Below are 21330 nucleotides of genomic sequence, written 5' to 3' on the forward strand. Positions count from 1 at the left end.
TGACTGACTGACTGACTTGCTGGATGGATGGATGTCAGCCTATGTCTCTTGACTGGCGCATGTTGCTTGTTTTTTCTGCTTTTGATTTGATTTTGTTTAAATATTAAACGAGAGTTTTAGGTCTTATTTATAATTCAAAGGCCATAGGAAGGAAGTTTTAGGTGGGCGCATGTTTATTTTGATTAGCAGTCCGTAAAACAATCGCTACAATATAACAATATAACAATACATATCATTATTAGGTTTATATCATTATTTGTTCAGAATGCTACACACACTCCCACACACACGCACACACATACTCTCTCATGTGTGTGTGTGCCTTTGGGGCAAACGGCTGCGTTTGATTAAATGAGCAGCTTACAAAATTCAAAACTCAATGCAAACACTTGACAGCTTACCGCACACAGACTTCAAATTGAATTTTGCAACATTCTACATTCTGTGTGCTGCTAAATCGAATTTGAATACAATTTATTTTAGCCACATTTTGTAACTACGATGCGTCTGTGTGTGTGTGTGTGTGTATTCAACAGTTTCAATTACTGCAGATTTCTATAGGCTTAACAACTAGTCTTTTGCTAATTGTGTGTCTGTGTGTGTTTGTGTGTGTGTGTGTGTGCAACGCCCCTTGTCATAAGGATATTCATTTATCCTTTTACAAATGAGCAGCAGTTACACACATCTTTGAACGAGTTGCCTCAATAAATCATTGTGTTTTAATTTTGCAATAATATCGCTATTGACTTTCGCATTTAATTAAATGTTAATGAGCGTGTTTAACGAATAGTCCTATAATGAATATTGTGTGTGGGTGATGAATACATATTTTGGTTCAATTTTGAAAAGCAATTACAATTGAATATTCGATTAAGAAGTAGCAAATTTAAAGCTGCGAAATTAAAAATAGCCACACATTCAAAAATAATTCATTAAGCAAAACTTCACTTTAATATCGGCTTAATTTAACTTTACTTTACAAAACAACTCAATGATATACATACATACAAGTAAAAAATTATCGTAAGCTACAGCTAAAATATACCGAAAGGTATGTTTGGTATATGGATATAGTACTACATTCTATAAATACCACATAGTACAAAATATAACAGATTGTCAGCCAAAGCTACAAACACCCTATTGCATTAGAATTTATGTGCAAAACCAAATCATAGTATTACATTCTAAATATATCACACCAAAATATACCAGATTGTCAGCTAAATTAACAAGACCCTATTACAGTGACCGTTATTTGCAATACAAAATTATAGTATTACATTTAAAATATACCTCACCAAAATATACCAGATTATAAGCCAAAGCAGTATTTGTTTTTGCTATACAACATTATTCTTAAATACCTTTAACAATTTTTATCTGATCGCAAATCCAAATTTCAGGAATCAGAAATATTGTAGCTATTAATAAATATGTATAGCTGTTGGAATAGATATTACAAGAACTAGAAATATTACCACCATAAAAGAAAGAAATAAAAATGAATGTGAAAATAATTTCGAAGTAAAGCTAAACTTAAAGCATTTATTGGCATTTCCTTGCTTGCTTTGTGCCAAATGTAGTTTATATTTATTTTCAAGTTATTCCTGCCCAGGTATCATTAGCTGTAGTTACGACTACTTGAGTTGTGCCTACTTCTTCTCAGTGCCTTTTCCGTTTTTTTGACTCTGCCTTTTGGCGTAATTACGAGCTGTGTTTTTATGTTTTCATTTTTGTGGGCGCGCACATTTAGCAGCATCTTGTAGTATACTATATATATGCATATATATCTACAGGGTCGTGGGTTGTTGTAGTATATTTTGCATACCAATTTCATGATTTCCCACTCAGAAATGGAAGCGCCGCCATCAACTCTCCGGGCATTCAATGAAGGACATACTACTGAGGGGCCGCGCAGCATTTTAATTGCTATGCAGCGCGAGTGCGCCGAGTGCACAAATGTAGGCAGCATAAAAAATAATTAAAATAATTAAGCAAAACTGCGCCATTGCCCTGTCTTCTTTCCCTCACTTCCTCCTCACGGAGCGCCTTTTAATGCTGCTGCCACCTGGCATGTCTACTTGACTACCCATATTATTCCTTCGTTCGCGGATTCTTCACTTTTCTTTTCACTGCATCACTGCATTTTTACCATTTTCTTTTTTTTTCTCTTACTGCATAAATCATTGCTGATTGCGATGTGTTTTTGTAAATAGTGTGTACCAAGCATAATATTGACTCGGCACTAATTTCGAAGGTTTGTCTTGCAATTATCCTTGGCTTCTCAAGACACTAGTCGTTCTTTAAGGACATTCCGACACATTCTCCTTTAATTCTTTATGGTCGCAACATGTTTCGTTTATTATTTGTGTGCTCGTAGTTTTATGGTATTTGTGTTTCCTTCCGATTTTTTTTATTGTCTGGGTGTTAAAACACGTAACAAAGCAGCTTTTGGCCAATTTCTCGTGCGAGGATATTTAAATTTAATCAAATGTCTGTAAAAATGTTTACCATATATGCTCGCATATAGCCTTTTATATGCTCGCCCAATAGCAACAGCAACAACAACAACAGCGACCATAACAGCAAGAATGTACGCACTGAAGTATATGTGTGTGTGTGTGTCCAGTGCTCGAACCCATACTGTGTGTGTGTGTGGTACAACCTGCTTTTGGCACGTTGACTGGGTAATTTGTTGGTTGTACCACGAAGCGAACAGGTCAGGCCAACAGCCACTTTTATTTTATTTTATTTTATATAGTTCTTTTTTTTCGGCATTTTCATGCGCCCCCTTTTCGGGGACTCTGCGTGTGTCGGTACAGTTTTCGCAGTGCATATACTATGCTATATAAGGAAGGCAAAACAGAACGAAAAACAAAAAAAAAACAAGAAGCGAACACCGTATTTACCTAGGGACACCAGAGAACAGAGACCCAAAAACCGGAGCTGGTGGAGCCGCGTGTTTGCGACCGGGGTGTCAACCAATTTCGCGTGTCTCTAGCTCCCTCTCCTCTCCTCTTCGCTGCCCTTCTCAATTTTTCTCTATCCCACACTCTCACTCCGTTAGCACAAGTTGTTTTTGTCAGCGCTCTGTTGTATGTATGTATCTATACATACATATATATTTTCACATTGCCATTTTCATTTCAATTCATTTCATTTATTTATGCAATATTTTATGTGCTCATTCATTTTTTGCTCGTTTTCGTTGTCATTTGTTCTATTAATTTGTTGTCGCTCGGTTCCGTTCCGTTACGTTCCGTTCTGTTCTGTTGTCAATTTTGTTTATACATTACGTATACCGTATGTATGACTGTGTATATTTTATATGAGCGTCGTGCCATAAACCTCATTCATCTTAATTTGTATGCCTTGTTTTGTTACGTTTTATGATGATTTTTAGGTCTACGTTCGTTCGTTCTTAATCAGAGTTTATTCCTTGTCTATCGTCAAGGATTGTGTACAGAGGAAAGCAAAACGAAACTTCATAAATGAATTGTGTATTATAATAAAAATCAACTAAATTCTAAGGATATATTACAACAACTACAACCACAACAACAAACCTAAAACCTCAACCACAATTACAATTACAAATTACAACCACAAGAACAACAACAACAACAAGAACCACACGCTGTAAATAAAGACTCCTTCCATCTCTTGTACAGATATATTTATTGTGTTTGTTTGTTTGTTCGTTTGTTGATAAAATACTTATAACTTACAACTTCATTTGATATTTCGTTTCATTTTTCAACTGTTGTTTGTTGTCACCAATTGAAGCGCTTCGATTGATTTTGTTTTTGAATAAGAATTTAATAACTCCTCCTTGTACATGATTATTATAATTAATAATGTTTATATTAATCCACTGCTAACAAACGAATCATCATCATGACGTGAAAATCTAATCTCATCGCTAATATCGCCCAAATTTTGTACAGTAATCCCCAAATGAGCGAGTGAACTATCTATCTATCTATCAAACAACTTCGGCCTGAACGAAGCTTATAAATATGATTTCCAGAATAGCTAAACTGCATGATATGTACCATATACCATATACATATATTATTTGCTAAATGATCCGAAAGAATCCAAAAAAAAAAAAAATCTTTAATGTAAATACATTTTCTTAGCTTTGAGTTAATGGCATCCTTAGTATTCGGGAAATCCTTAACAGACTTTTATGCGCTTCTTTTGGAAATCATATCAATGTTAAATGCATAAACAATTTTCAAACGGTTTTCTTCAGCATCCAATTATCATTTGTCCGCTCCCCATCACCTATCCCAGCTAGTCCAAAAATCCTCAACTCTTTTTCAGTTGCCGCTTAAGAAATTTTCTTTTTTTGTTTAGAATCTAAAAAATAAAAAATTTGTGAAACACATTTTGTATATGAAGTAAATATATACCCTCATTCATTTCAGTTATTCTCTGTCACACTTTGTTTTGTCAAATTTGGAAAATAAAGAAGTATAAAAATCAAGAAAAAAAATGAAAGGATTTCAGATAAATTAAAATTTTTGATCTACATTATTTTCTGTCTCGCGCAGTGCGACTTTTGCACATGCCAAATGAAAATTGAAAACAAAACAAAAGAAAAGAAAAACGAAACGAAAATAAAAAGAAGTAATAGAAAAGCAATCTATATATTCAAATATATATATTTTGTATAATTATTGTACATGATGATAAAATGTTGGGATGGGCTGCCCGGTGACCGCTAGTATAATTGTCTCATTTATCAATTACTTGTTGTACTTTCTTCTTACTACATTCTACCTAACCTAAAAAAAAACCTACTACTATTTAACTATTACCCTACTACTATTTGTACTACTATTCGCTCTATGAGTTCACACTTTCCCGTGTTGTTGTTTCCTTTTTACCATATGTGTGTGTCCGTGTTTGTACCTTTTAGTTAGTGTCGACTACAACTACTACTATTTCAACTACTACTACTATTTTCGTTTTCATTTCCATTGTGTCATTATCATTATGATTTTGGTTATATGTTTTTTGTTGTGTTGTTATTCAGTTTCAGTTTCAGTTCAGTTTATTTTTTGTGTGTGTGTACATAATATACTTACCTACATGTGTGTTATTTAATTAATGTAATTTAAACATGAAACTCAACAATTTCTGCTTTTGGTTCTTCATTAATTTTCGTTGTCGTTTTCGGTGTGTAATCCTAAACTAGATGTGTGTCATTTTTCATTCCGTTCGTTCGTTCGTTCGTTCTAAGTGTTGTTTGTGCGTGTGCGTTATGGGCTACTGTATGTCCTGTAACACTAGTAGTTCTGCTACATATACTAAATATATTAAAAAAATACCATACCTATTTTACATATGTGTGTGTGTGAGTGTGTGTTACAGTCCGACCAACAAAAGTAATAATAACAATAAACCACAAAAAAAAAGAGAAGACAAATTAAATACAACTACAAAAAAATTATACTCAGTTTATTTTTTATGTTTTTGCCCTCGTATTTTTGCCTTGTCATGATATACTACGCTTCTCTGTAGTAGTTGCCAGCCAACCAACACACACTCCTCCTCCTTCACACAAACTCACACACACACACACATACTCACACCTTTGAACACACACCACGCCCCTGCAGAGCCTTGTTATACCATTTGCTTTTCATAAAGTGTAGTTGCTACTTAATTACAATCATTACTCAAAAGAGCCACAAGAGTCGTCGGCCAACAACTTCTCACACCCACAAAAACAGATACGACACTCATACACACACACACCCAGACACACACACACACGCGCGCATTTAGAACATAGACACACACATATGTATGTCCTGGCTTCTGAACATGAAGAACAAACACCCTGTATATATGATTTGGTTATATTTATTTTTGTTTATCAAACTTTCGAGTACTTTCCAACACTCTCTGCGTGTGCTTGTTATTTCTAGAATTATCATTTATGCTGTAGAGGAACTGAAAATCGCTCCAAATTGTTTGTTGTGCCTTTTTAGCTGTAAACATTTTGTAATACATTTACATTTACAACTCTATTGCCTGTATGTTTTTATGGTTTTTAACCACATATATATCTATATATATGTATGTATATTAACGGAAACAGATATAAGTAACTCCAAAAAAAAAAAAGAATACAACTCCAAAATTGCTAAAAAGAGAGGACCCTTTACCAAAGATCAAATAAAAAAAATATCTATATCTACGATATTTGCAGATGCAAATCAAAGTACTCTTAATTATTTTTAGCATACGAGTATATGTATATTTTTTTATATAATTATTACAATACCAATTTATGATTACAATATATTCAGTTTACAAAACGGTTTGATTTAAATGTTATGAATGCCCTAGCTACAAAATACTTTAATGGCCAACATTTGGTTTGCTTTGTTGTTTTGGTTTTTCTTCTTCGCCAGAAAAAGGAGAAACTGAGACATTAACCAACTGATATTTTTACTTGAGATTTTTCATATTTTCTTAAGAATCTTTGTTTATTTTTGCTCTTGGTTACGTTTTTTTTTTAACGTGCTGTGCTCTTCAGTTAGTTTGCACACAAACAAAGAAAATAAAAGTTAAGCAATGCAACCGAAAAAAAGCAACAACATTTTTCGAGCATTGTTTCAGCTAAAGAAGCAGAAAATACTCTTTGTCTTCTTTCGTTTTTCGTTGTTTTCAGTTTAATGTAAACGTATTTCTTAGTTATGTATCTTACTTACTTTTTATACACATTTCAACAGAAATTGTTGTTGTTTCTCATTGTGCCGCACTCGAAGCTGCCCCAGCGACAGAGACAGCGACAACGACATTTTGCTGATTTCAAGTATCATTTTGCCATTTATTTTACGCAATTTTCTCAGCACATCAACAAGCGGCCACTTAATTAAACAAATATCTGTGTAATTTAAATGGCATTCTTGACGACGCAATGAGAGAACTTTGCAACAATGTCGGTCGCAACAGCAGCTGGGGCAGCTTCCAAGTGGCGGTGCTCGAAAATGATTTAACAAATCTTTAGCCCTTTGTAGCATTGTTTTTCATTTAATCCTAATCTCACCTAAATGTGTTGCTTCTCTACTACTATCTATCTATCTCTGACATACTACTAATCTAATCAATCCTACTACTACTTACAAAAATCTACTCCACTACTTCCTCCAACTATTTTCTTTCGACTTCTATTACTATTCTGTTTCTGTTTCTCTCTCTCTGTGTTTGTCTGCGACAACTTGTTTAGCGATTTGCATTAATTGTATTTTTATGTGTGCTTTTAAAATAATCATGTCCCCCAGACTTTTGCAAGGGCCGTGAGACTTTACAGAATCTCTGCGATCAAATTCCTGGCGATGCTCTGCTCTATTCACTGTTCCGTGAGAGCGCTGAACCGGTCAAATGTCCGCTAAAGGGTGAGTGAGTCAGCCGACAATACCAATAATCCAATTATTTCAATGCAATGACTCACAATGCCCAATTTTGCTTCTGCTTTCGCTTGCATGCAGGTCCCTTTATATTCACATATAATCGCGGCCATGGGGAGTGCAAGTCCCCGGTGTCGAACATTGAGAGCTGCACCGAAGAAAGCCGTCTGCTTTTGAGTTTTCAGGCTTGTCCCGACGTCCAGGGCACCGAGAGCACGGGTAAGTCGTCACAGCCAGCCACACAGTCACATCTTCTGCAGCCGCAGCCTCCGCAGCCTCAGCCGCAGCAAATGTTGATGCTGACGATGTCGTTTGGCGTTGATTTGTATGAGTCGCATTGTTGCTAAAGCGTCGTCTTTCATTGCAGTCGAGGAGCTGACATGCCTGGCAACCTGGAAGGATGGCAACTCACGCTATTTGGTCGGTCTCGTCTCCCATCATCATGCCATTTCCAATGAGGAACGTTATCGCTGCTTTGTTTACGAGAAAATCTCCTCGTTGATGGGTAAGCAATCTCCTTGCAAACAGCTGGAACAATGTCTGAGCTTTTATAACCCTCACCACACACATACACACACACAGGCGGTCCCAGCATGCTGAGCTCCAAAGATGCCGAGTATAAGCTGGCACAATCCGGCGACGCCACTTGCAATGGCTTAGACAGTGCTGAGGTAAGCATAGAAACGCGACCAGACGACGTTGCACAGCAACATCAACCCCAACCCCAACCGCAATCTCAACTCTGTTGAGCTTCCAACCCCACCCAGAAACAGAAACAAAAAAAGAGATTTTCACTTAACTGCCTGCCTTGCTCCCCTTTTCACAGGTTGGTTCACGTATAATGTCGCTGCGAAAACCGCCAGCGGCTGAGCGCTGCGATTTTCCCGCCTGGTTCAAGGGTCCGCGACACTGGCATGCACTTATGGGGAACGCTGTCTACAATTATCATTCCAAGTGAGTGGCAAGAGTCTTGCCGTTGGCCAAAACTGACAGCCAATAAAACGCGCTCGTCCTCTCTGCTTTCAATTCTTTACAGTGATGGCTCTGTGCACATTATTAAGCCCAACGGCTACATGGAGACACGTGCCCTTTGCGAGCAGATAAACAAACAGACCTCAACCGAAATGATGGCCGTGGTACACTATACAACCGGCTGGTAAGTAAATCGCATAAGAAAGTTCTGTAGAGCATGTCTCCATTCCATTCCATTTCATTTCATTTCTTTTGGTCGTGTTCTCTGCAGCCAATCGGGCTTTATGTGCATGATGTTTTACCGTCGGGACACGCACGTCATTGAGATACAAACAGGAAAGCCGGCCTCTCGTCTAGAGGATGCCTGTGCACCAGATCACTTCGACTTCAATAAGATGGCCTACATTACTTTGCTGGGTAATATTACACAGAGTGTACAGCATGCTTTGACAATTCGACATCAAATCCGCTCATCACATTCTTTCTCCCCTCGCACTGTATCGTACAGCAAGCAATCCGGAACCGCATATTTGCCCCATGGAAGGCCTGTACAATCTGAGAGGCGCAATTGGGCCACCCTACCTGGTCACGCGCCACAAGCGCAATCACAATGGCAAATCACATCTTGGACATGGCCATCACCATCACGAGAGCAGCTCAGATTCTGGGGATTTTGGCCACAAGGGGTATTTTGTTGTTTGTTGTAAACACTCATTCAAGCATTGCTCAATCGTGTTTATTTGTTGCAGGCACAGTACACTGAGTTTTCGAAATGCCGAGCGCATGGAGCGCGACTCCTGGCATGCCAACACTCGCGGCCTGCCGGTTCGCAGTCGACGCAATGCACCCCAAGCACAAGCACAAGCACAACAGCAACAACAGCAGCAGCAGCAGCAGCAGCAACAGCAAGCTTTGGTTCTAAGCAGTCTCAATAGCAACAACGACACTAGTGTGGGCTTTATTGCTCCTCGAAGTCGACGCGATGTACCCGGCTGTGTGACCAACTACAATGCGCAACGACAGCTCTGGGTGGGTTGCAGTGCACCAAATGCAATCGATGTGAGTCCCCTGTGCAGTGTGGACGGCGAGGAAGGTAAGCTTCAAGGCATCTCTTGCACAGAGAGTGCATCCAAATACCGGCTAATGATTGTTATGTTTGCTTGCACAGAGTACTCCTGCCATGGCTCTTGGAGCGAGAATAGCACCGTCTATATTATAGCCCGACACAAGGGCACCAAGCACGGCGTCTGTATTAGTTACAGGCCTACAGAAGGCAACTCAGCCAAGCTGGTCGTTGGCGATGCCTGCTATCGTGGCACACAGAAGCCGCCGGATCATCATCTGGTTGCAAACCTTTCCGTTTTCGGTACGTAATAATGTTCGCTTTGTGCTTTGATTTGCTTTAACAGTGTGTGTTCTATTTGCTTGTAGGTAAATGCGGTGAAACGGGATCGAGCGCTAGCACAGATCACTTGGCCAGCTCATTGCTATTGTTTGCAATGCTCACGTGGCTGACGTTGCAAAGCTGATTTCATAACGAACTAAACAGTTTGGGACTACACAATAACGATTTGTACACGGGCACCAAAGTGCCGCCGCATATGCAACACTAATCCCAACAAAAAACCAAACAACTCCCAAACCAAACTCCCATTACGATAAACATGTATACAAGACACACATTTAAGACTTATTGTACATTGCATATATATATATTGTATGTGTAAGGCGTAATCAAATGATTCAAATTTGTTTTGCTGTATATAACCAATTTGTTTATTATGGTCACCTCCTTTTTTGTTTAGTTCTAAGTGCTTATATTAAAGTCGATATATTATATTACAATTACAAAAAAATGGAAAACAATATTAAAACGAAAGAAAAACAAAAAACAAATAATGGTTTGCAATAAAGCCTTAGAGCAAGCGCTGTTTGTATTAGGCCTAGTAAAACGCGCCTATTGCTAAATATAGCGCTGAAAATTAAATAATTATATACATATGCGAAAAACGCTATTTATTTGTAATACAATTATGCATAAAAAAAAAACAAGTTAGAAGCAGCATGAAAACAAAAAGTTTATGTGAAGCATAACAAAACTACATTAGATACGAATGTAAGCTAAAAGCTTTTCGTTTCGTATGCTGAGATAAAAGTGAAATAGTGTTTTATGCATTTATTTTTTTATATCATTTCCAAAATGTTTCCTACGACAAAAGTACACACTGAAATACTAAAACGAAAACAACCTTCTAGTAACTACATACACTAAATTAGTTTTCGTATTGTTTTCAAAATGTAAAAACTAACAAAAGCAAAAAAACGAAACAGAAGCAGAAAAAAAGCATGGTGTACGCGTATATTTTGATGTACAGTGCAAGATATTACAAAATAAGCATAATTATATACATACATATATGAAGGATACATAAAATAATATAAATAAATTTTGCATAGGATCACATTGGTTTCATAATACATAATTAATACCTTGCAAAATAAAAACATAACTTACATATACATATTTACGGGGGCGATTCAATACACTTGGCTAACGATTCAGCAAGCATAAGTGAATAAATAATGAATGAATGAATGGGTTAGATGAAGTATTCGATCTTCAAACTTTATTAAGTAGCAGCACTCACGTTCATAATCAATCAACTAATTTCTAAAGACACACAACAAACAAACAACCAAACAAACAAAGACAACAATGAATCAGCAAGAAATGCTAAAATAATTAGAGTGTTTAAGGCAATTAAGCGGTGATATAGGTCTAGAATAAACAAAGAAAAAAAAAACACAAAAACGTAAAACAACTGTATAAAAGCTCTTAGCTCTTATGAAATGCGCAAGAACAACTGGCAGAGGCAATGGAGATAAACAAGTGTATCCAAAGGATTTCAGAAACTAGCATTTTCCCTCGAGATTACATAGCGATTTACAACACAAACCATTTTTGTCCTAATTAAAAATGATTAAAGAGAGTAATTAAAGTCAAGATCCAATGCGGATTACAAGTAACTAACAATTCCGAATCGAAAAAAAAAACGAAACCTCTTCCAGGTGCATAATTACACACACATGACTAGTCGAAATTGAATGAAGAAAACGTTCCCGATGAATCCATGTAAATAGCGAATGATGTTATGCGAATTGATCAGCAAATATATTAAAAATTGTACGCGGTGTATACATATGTAACTAATATGCTAGTTAGCTAAAGAAACAAGTATTGAGCAAATGAAATAAACTACTTACATAGGCAAACGCTGGGAGAGAGCAAACAAAGTGCGCTGGCTAACTGAATATAAGAGTTACTTCATAAGTACTACGTATAAATATATATATATATTTGAAATATATAAACTTAACTGGAGCATCGGACAGACAAACTAACTATCAGAATATTAAACCGAAATGCAATTTATAATAATAAAAGCAGAACACTCAATCATTGCAAGAACAAACAATAGGCAAGGCACTTGAAATCCACACTTAAAGACAGCCGACACTCCCAGGAGAAGACAAATCAATAAATAGCGAGGTATATATACATGTATAATGGTTACATATGGCACTACATAGCAGCCGTAGGCAAAGAGCAGCAAAGGGCAGTGTCGGGCAGCGGTTAAGGCAGCAATGATAACTAATATACATAAATATTTTTGAGTGTACCTATCAATAAGTATTTCAATTTGTTGTCAGCTTTTAATAAGTAAATATGTAATAACAAAAAAAAAAAACAAACTAACAATTAAAGCGAGAATGCATTTTAAAAACATAAGACAAAATAAAATCAATTGACACTCGAAAAATAAAGTAAATTTCATAATTCCATTGTGAAAGAAGAGAGGAAAGTTTTAAGCAGCATCCCCAAAGAAAGTTCAGCTCATACTTTCGTTTCCAATTTATCGTATTTGATTAATCGCTTAGCTGTTTTTGTTTTGCAATTGTTAAGCTATAACACTTTACAGTCCAGTCGTTCCCATTGGCAATTGTGGTCCAACAAAATTCCAGCCACCTTCTGTTGTCTTCTTATCCGTATCTTTCCCAATCGCAGCATAATCGTGTGTTATCAATGTTCCAAATGAAAAAGGTCTCCACAAAAGTATTCGATGTTTCTAAAAAACTACAAAATCAAATACACAAATAAAACAAAAACATAAAAAAAAAAAAAACAAAACAACATACATATTTTTGTAAATAGTTAATGCAATGCTTGAATTTTTATCCAATTACTGGCCAACTGCAATCGTGTGTGTGTGTGTAAGAGGCCACGCCCATCAATCTGCAGGTGCAATTTGGCCGTGGACTTCATTTGAATGTGAACGCTAAGCATTAGAGTATAAGTGATTTTTATATTCAAAACGATTTTATAAATCATTTTAATTGTCTATTTTAATGAATGCAAAATGTAAACATCAGAAAATAGTAACGCAATTAATTAATTTAGTTGATGTGTGTGTGAACAACTTTTGGAATTTTTGTCAATAATTAAATGTTTTTGAGTCCTATGTTCGTAAATTAATTGTTTCAGTTTTTTAAGCAAATATAAATAAAAATACGAAACTAATTACAAATATAAACAAAAGCGTTTTACTCACCTACGCCGAGAAAAAAGTAATATTTTTTACAAATTAAATACATTCTTTTCAGTCAATCAAATACACATTTATTTTATTTCAAAACTTTTAAAGAATTTATACATTAAATTGACTCCTGCGCTCTTTAAATGACCCTCTGGTTAAGGCACTGATGGACCCTCTAGGTGACGTCTTGGATTCTTCAGTAGATCTTCCTTCATTACGGCCTCGGAGGTCTTCTGGGGCTTCAGTCATCGTCAGCAATGTTATATTGAAATTTTGATCTCTTTGTTCATATATTTGGTGGGTGAGGTTATTTTTCGTGGCAGTTTAAATGCCGAGGGCTAATTAAATGATGAAGAGGCCAGACTGAGAATTGCATCTAATATAACCTCACCCGAAAAATTAGATGTTTTTCGTTCGTCGTACGACTTTTTATTGAACTGGGAGGGAAGTTTTAGGGGTGGATCCAATAAATTTTTGAATGAATAAATGTCTACATACTAAGACATTTTTAATGAAAAAAATCAATGTGTTTAATTATGATAGGTATCGCAGGTTTAGGTATGAATATAATATAAGTACTTCTATAATTAATTGTAAGCAAATCCATTGATTTGGAAAACATTTGTAATTTGCATAAGGATTTGACATATAAAAATATTACAGGAAATACTAAATATGCTAGATTTACCAAAATATTATAAGTATGTTTATGCTTAACAGAATATTTGGTTTAGAATGCAAATATTATAACAACGTGTAAGTGCTTTGTGTATTTACCGAATAGAAAAACTTTATAAATATTAATTCAAGACCAATTTTGATACATTAAACACAAACTAGGAAGTCGTATAACATTTTAAAGTTTCAAGTAATATTGAACAACAATATGTGGTTATACAAATACACAATAATTAATATGGAAATTTGTGAAAATCATACAATGAGACTTAATTACACAAATTATAAGAGCCCAAAAAACCACCCCATATAGTAAATTTTATACTCCTAACGAATTTTATGAAAAATAACCCATTCGACACCTATCACAATATGATATATTTAATATTATTATAATCATTCACATTTGTAATACAGATAAATTCATTCAGATTAGTTTTATAGTGAATTTCAACCAAAATTTCTGAGTACAAAAGGCGTTATTTCTTAATCTTGTTGTATTACAAAGCGTGTTAGTAACTTGTAAGGAAGGATTTCAACTTGAGTACAGATCTCAATTTAGTCAAGATTTCACATTTACAACAAAATTGCAAGAATCGGTAGGCAATGTATGTGCATCTGAAAATTTGGGGCAGGTTTATAGTTTAACAACATTGGGATTAGTTTTTTAATAAGAGAGAAATATGCCTAAATCGCCTCGATGTCCTCTATTTATTCTATCATGAAGAAAATGTTAGTAACTAAGTAGAGAATGTGCAGGGATTTGTAATTAATGCAAATTTATGTATAAGGTAAAGTTCCATAAGAAAATATGTTATAAAGTAAATAGATTGAAGCTTTAAGTATTCAGAGTTTGTTTTTCGAAAAAAGGAATTGGATACATGTAATTATTTAGGATGTCAGCTATAGGCCGTTATATTTAATATAAGTCTAGCTATTTAAATGAGTATAGGTTACACGGTTTATAATCCAGAGTACATCATAGTGTGCCTCTTTATGAGTTAAAATTGTTCTGCCAAAAGTTTCTCTTAATACATCATTATATTATAATTACATTTTTAAATATGTATAGCTTCATAAATTTTTATTGTAAATATTATATTGTGTTAATATGAAACCGTAGGTTTGAGGATCAATTTATCTATGGATTCGTTTTTTTGGTTTATATTTAGGAATTTATTCTAGTGATTTGATATTTGTTTTGTGTTTTAAGAAGGAATGTTTATAAGGTTTTTGCAAAACATATGAATTATTTCTTAAGTTTCATATTGCATTGTTATTTATCCTTTATGTTGTTATCCTCTATGTAGATATTTTGATTTCATTTGTAATTTTCCAGTTAATTATTTAATTATTATCCTTTTCATATCCTTCAATTTAAAAATATTTAAAATATATGGTTCAGAAGTAGTTGGCTTGACAATTTTTGATTTTTTCAAATTCCCCATTTGCATACAAGTAAATGTTTTGTTTGTTATTGTATTATTATTGGTTTAAAGTATAGTATAGTATAGACACTCCGTTTAAATATAGCTGCTTCATTGCATTCTTTTCATATTGAAACTTTGTTTGTAGCCCAAATAAATAAATAATAAGAGGAATTTTGTTGCTTTTGACACCAAATTTTGAATGAACAATTGTTTGCAGGTCTTAGTAAAGAGAAAACTTTTCAACAATCATAACATTATTAAACAGAAGTGCACCAAAGTTTAGGATTGCATCCTACCTAAAGATCAATCTTTTAGTCATACATAACAACGAAAATAGTTTAGGAGTAAAGAAATTAGTTTTTACAAAAATCTCAAGTTTTAGGTAAAAATTGTAATAGACGTTTCACTCGACAACAATTCAACAGAATAATAATAAAATCATTTGATGAAAATTAAAGAGAAATTCGAAGATAAAAATACAAATTAAAAAAGTACATACACATATAAAAAAAAATATATATATATTCAAACGATAATGCTGGTAATTATTATTGAAAACGAAAAATATCAATTATTTCAGAAATCAATAATAGTTTAGGAATAAAGTAAGTAATATAATTCTTACATGTTCGTACAGATAATTCAAAACAATTTTAAATCACAAATGTATTGAACATATATAAAATAAAGAACAAAAACAATAATTGTGAACAAATAATTGTATAATATAATAGTATATGTAAAAAGGGCGGAGTTTTATATTGTAGATAGATTTTATACGTTGTGTAATAGGGTTTGAATTTCTTTAAATATTTTAGCTATTGAACTTTTGCATCGTCTTGTATTATTATTGATTATTTATGTTTGTAGTAATAAATAATCACGACATTATTGGTATTGTTGAACTGTATTCTGCGAAAATCTGTTTAATTCAATTGTTGGATTGCTGCTCCATTTTTCTCATCAAATTCAAATTGGATTCCATAGAAGTACGTTTATTAGCTTGTTTCCATTAAATGTTAAGTGATTTAATTTATATATTCTTTATATATCAAGAATGAAATTTGTATCTATTTAGTAATGTTGTTCATGACAATAACAATGATGATATCTTGTATTTTTGCTTTCGAGTGTACTATTTTCCTTGTGGTGTCTATAATTCTCGTATATTAATTTCATTAGAATGTGGGTGACGATGTTTTGTTTTATAATTGCTTCCTTTATTGCTATATTTGATTTTATCTATAAGATCAATATTAATGGGTTTATGTGAAGAGTATTACTGCTAATTTCTAAGATGTTTTTGTTTGGAAATCTCATGAGCAGTTTTTTATGTCCCACTTAATGGCTAGCCTTTTGTTGATTTTCATACAATTTATGGAATTTTATACATTGCTTATAAATGATTGCATTCAGTGCTGTTAGCAACTGTTCAAAATTTAATAGTGGTAACATTCAATGTTAGTAAGTATGTTTCGGTCCAAATGTCTTACAGGAATTACATAATAATTGAATCAGTTTATCTAAAAGGCATTAGGCCAAGAAAATGTTATTCACATTGTAAAGCGTAGTATAATTATTCCCTAATTCCATAAGTCATGTTTATTGATGACGAGACTAGTTAAAAATAGTATCCGACTTAGTTAGATATTGAAATTGATTTATAAAATTATCGCTATGATATAAACGAGTTTAAAATCACAAATTAAAAATAAATCGTTAATGGCCTACATTGATAATGTTGTTTACCAAAAACGGAAATAACATACTATGTGTGCATTTATTGAAATGTAAAGTATAAAGATTCGAACGTATTCCTACTAAGTAAGATAGGTAGGTCAAACAAACAAAAATAATAATAATTTATAAATATAAGTTCTTTTCGAATCATTCAATAATTAAAAATTAAATATTTGTATCATTATAACCTTCCTCTTAAATCATTTATCCTTTTTAATTAATAAATCGCCAGGAAGAATGAGTTTCCCTACTTTGATCATGTTCTCTATGTACCAAAAAATCAATATTTGAAATAAAAAACTGGTCAGTTCACATAATAATATTGATTTTTAATAATTTACCTAATTTTTCTGTTTTAAGAATTAATATATATATTGTATATCGACGACTCTTTCGTTAAACTCAAAATTAATAATAAGAATAAGTTCATATTGTATATAAATAATATTAATTAATTTTCACCCATCTTATTAAAAGAAATAATATTGACATTTCCATATAAATATACATATAAATATTGGTTTATCAAGAATATATATGTATAGAAGAAATTATAGTAGCTTTAAAAAATTTAGTTTGAAGAGATTTCGTTGGCAGTTTGTAAGTAAATAAATATTTTCATTATAAAATATTTGTATCAGTTCAGGCAAAATTTTGGTCTTTTTATTCATGACCGTTTTAAAGATTCAATGTTTACATCAGAAAGACAGATAGATATAGGGGTTTCCATATAAACTACGACCTTGTTTGTCCTGAAGTCAATGTATAAAATATAATTGTTTTTCATTTTTATTCATTTTATGTGAAGATGTATTTTTATTCCTTTTTTTTCATTCAGAATATAATATTGCAAGCAACGAATAACAAATGACGAAACAGAAACATGTGATTCGTGATCATAGTTAAGAAATTAATCCATATTTTAAGTATCCCGTACCAATTTTACAGACATATTTGATTTAATGAAATTTAAAGACATATATGTACTATTGTACAGTTGAAAAGTTTTGCATTGTAATGAATATTGTTCAAGAATGTTGTATGTTGTTTCTACATAATAACGCTAAGTGACCAATACTTTGTTTTTAACGACTCATAGTTTTTAAAATAATAGGTTTTAGAACGTGTACAATACAATTAAATGTTAATAATAAAGGAGAGGAAGCACACTTAGTAAAAATACTGCACAACGATTATTGTAAATTTGCTTTCTTCGAAACGTATATATCTTAAACATTGGTATGCTCTTAATAGTTTTGTGAATTTTGCATTATTAATTAGACAGGTTGTCACAGAAATTGTTTCCTTAGAATTTTGTTGCATAAGCGTTATTTTTATGGTTATTATCTTGGCGAAATATTATTAATATTATTATATAAAGTCTTAATTTCATCAAATTGACTAAATATTTCTCTTTTCGATTTTGAAATACAAGTAGTCAATTAATAATCAATGAAGTAGTTTGATGATCTTCTAATTGAGCAACTTCTTGAGCTTGTTTGTAAAAAGCATGTCAGTTTTATTCATAGTTTGTAAAATACGTTTTATTCGGTTGGGTTTCGTTGTTTTTTCGCTTAAAAACAATTTCGAGGATCCTTCATGCACGTTTTTGATTAAATAATTAGTAGAAATTAAAAATTTATCACTTTCTACAAGGGTTATATACTGTTTACAATCATTGAATATTCATATTTTTAAATTCCATTGAATTTATGCAGTCATAGACAATGTAGTTGTGCACATTAAGCCAGTAAAGATGTTGAGACATTACATATGTATGTATGTATGTAGGTAGGTATACAGTATAGTGAAAAGTAGGCCGTGGATTGGTACAGGTGTATAATGAACTGTTTAAGAATATGTGTTCTTAAAAGGTGTCATTGAAAGTTGATGTTTGAATTTGGGGTGTCCATTAAAGATGTTTTATTACGATAAAATAAATTCTTTATAGATGTCTGCAGAAAGTAGTGGATTCCAAGTCCGAGTTTATAAATGATGTAGTGATATTAATAGATGTAGAAGTAGTTTAATCCTAAGCCAGATTTCATACAAAATACACATTCAAAATCAATACTACAATTTGTATAATAAGGTAAAAATAAACTTTTGATGAGAAAGTTGTGGATTCAAATTTGTATAAGGTGAACGAAAGAAAATGAAAAACAGTTTCTAATAACTTCGTATAAATAAAAAGAACATGAAATTGGAAGATGTAATCAAAAAAAGCCTTTTCGTATCATTCAGATATTTCTTAGTATCCATCATTTGTTATAGATATTTATGTATTGAACTAACTTTCAGTTGCAAGTATTTTACACCAAATAATCAAAATTTCATAGTTGTCCAATTTTGATTAATCTTGTAATCCATTAGGTTATCATTGTCGAAAAAAGAAGAGGAATCTACCATACAGGTTCCTATAGACCATTTTATTTTCGCATAGCGAAGTCAATTAATTTTATTACCTTAGTAATACTCCAGCCTATTAGTGGGAACATATTTTAGGAAATATTTTTATATTAGTCGTAAAAATTTGTAATCTGTCACATAATATTTTTGTAGTTCGCGTTTCTTTTGTATGTTATCAGAGATACGAGTATATTTCAATAAATTGTAGAGAATGCAATTTTTTGTCGTTTTACGATATTCGCAGTTAGCATATAATTCATTTTTAATATTAATTTCTGATTTTCGTGCATATATATTTTAAGATTTGATATTTTATATTATTATTATATAATAGTATTCTCATTGGTTACATTGCCTATTTTATTTTATTTTTGGAATCCTACCTAAAAAAGGTCTAAAACGAATTGATTGTTTTGATGCATTAATAGAGCATTAGATGTATTAGATATTTGCCTACCTAAGGAAAAGTTTTAATCGTTGTTTGAATTTTTCCTTATTACTTAAAGGGTTTGATATTTTTCGTTCTTGTTACACAGCTTCTTATTTTAAGGAATATATGTATTAGCATTATTTTCTTGGGATTTATTATATTATTCCAATGAATTATAATTTGGCCATTTTCATTTTGATTTCCATTATATTTTAATATTTATCCTAGTTATGTGTATCCTAGACATTGTGATGTTTTAAGGAATCGCAGATTTCCAAAATTGTTGAAGTTGTTCCCAATTAGATACTGTTCTAATACTTTAAAATATGTAGAGGTATTAAAATTCCTTGCTTGTTGATGAGAACTTTTTTTGTAGAAAATATAAGATATTATTTCCGTTATTATCCTATAGATGTTTTGTGAAGGGTCTGTGTAATAAATGTCTTTGCAACTTTGTGATGTAGGTTTTTTCCGGGGTTTAGAAGAATTTTGTGCTTAGGCATATGGCGTAGTTCCTTGATTATAGTTATTGATGAATTAATTAGCTGCGTGCATAATTTTGAACATAGATCATTCGACACTATCCAAAAATGTTATATACTGCAGTGATACAGGGATTCAAGGGACTCCAAGTTTCTAATTTTATCGGGTAGATAAATGAATTTATTCAGGAATATACAATGTGCACATAAAGCTGATAAAGCTGTTGATGTTTCATATATAGCAATGAGTAAGCAGTGCCTCTATTGAGGTTTCTCAAGTTATCAAGTTCTTGTTCACCATTTTTTTTAAGTATGTGTATTCTTAAAATATTTCACAATTTCTTGTTCTTTTTTCTTGAGATTTGTTTTGTTACAAAATTAAGATTTTCCATGTTTATTGTTCGTCAATTCAAAAAACAGCAGGTATAATTGTTCAATCCCAAACCATATTTGATAAGGTAAGAATAAATATTTTTTGGACATGCTTGGATGATAACATAAATATACATATGACATTAAATATCGCACTGCACTTTTTGTATTGCTTGGATGCAGTTACGATCTTTTACAAAATCTTCTGTCGAGAATATGATCAATTTCAAAATATTGAATTTATTAAAATAATCCTTTGAAGTTTCCCACATTTTTACATTTTTGAGATTAACTTTTTCTTCTTTAAAAATCTTTAATCATTGTAATCATCTTCATTGTTTTTAATTTCACTGATTTCGATTGGAAAATTATTGTTCGATTGCATTACTCCTACCTAATTAAAGCCTTAGAAATATTTTGGCTTTTTTCTTCAGCGAGTTTGAGAAATGTTTTAGAGAAAAATTGTCTTATTAACCATACCTCGTACTTATTTATTAATAGTTTTATTTTGCACTTTAAAGTATATTTATGAATTGCGCCTATCCGCGATAGTTTTAAATAAAATGTAGTCAAATATATTTTCAGTTTACAAAATTATTATGAATTGAATTCCCCTACCTATTGAAGAAACGTTTATGGAATATTGTTTATTTTTTTATTTTTTATTAATTTTTTCATAGTTTGAACGCATTAGGTCGTATATTTCGATGAATTTGAGGTTTCGATAAAATTTTGAAAGATTGTTATACCCCTGCCTATCTGTTGTGATTTAAGATTAATTTTTGTTTT

General features: G+C 32.5%; 1 protein-coding gene across 5 annotated transcripts in view; it reads left to right on the forward strand.

The window, feature by feature from the left end:
* Positions 1–12170, forward strand: part of LOC133836337 (uncharacterized) — a 31558-nt gene extending 19388 nt beyond the window's left edge. For 3 of the 5 annotated variants that reach the window (XM_062266757.1, XM_062266759.1, XM_062266761.1), the window contains 11 exons: positions 7308–7421; positions 7515–7652; positions 7801–7938; positions 8016–8104; positions 8260–8387; positions 8470–8589; positions 8677–8822; positions 8914–9091; positions 9155–9498; positions 9574–9771; positions 9837–12170. In XM_062266757.1, coding sequence (XP_062122741.1) covers positions 7308–7421; positions 7515–7652; positions 7801–7938; positions 8016–8104; positions 8260–8387; positions 8470–8589; positions 8677–8822; positions 8914–9091; positions 9155–9498; positions 9574–9771; positions 9837–9934 — 1691 coding nt within the window. In that variant the 3' untranslated portion in view covers positions 9935–12170. Of the gene's footprint in view, positions 1–7298; positions 7422–7514; positions 7653–7800; positions 7939–8015; positions 8105–8259; positions 8388–8469; positions 8590–8676; positions 8823–8913; positions 9092–9154; positions 9499–9573; positions 9772–9836 lie in introns of all 5 variants that reach the window. The other 2 variants (XM_062266758.1, XM_062266760.1) reach the window with 1 other exon arrangement.
* The last annotated feature ends 9160 nt before the right edge of the window (positions 12171–21330 follow it).

The sequence above is a fragment of the Drosophila sulfurigaster genome, chromosome 2R (assembly GCF_023558435.1).
Source record: "Drosophila sulfurigaster albostrigata strain 15112-1811.04 chromosome 2R, ASM2355843v2, whole genome shotgun sequence".
NCBI lineage: Eukaryota > Metazoa > Arthropoda > Insecta > Diptera > Drosophilidae > Drosophila > Drosophila sulfurigaster.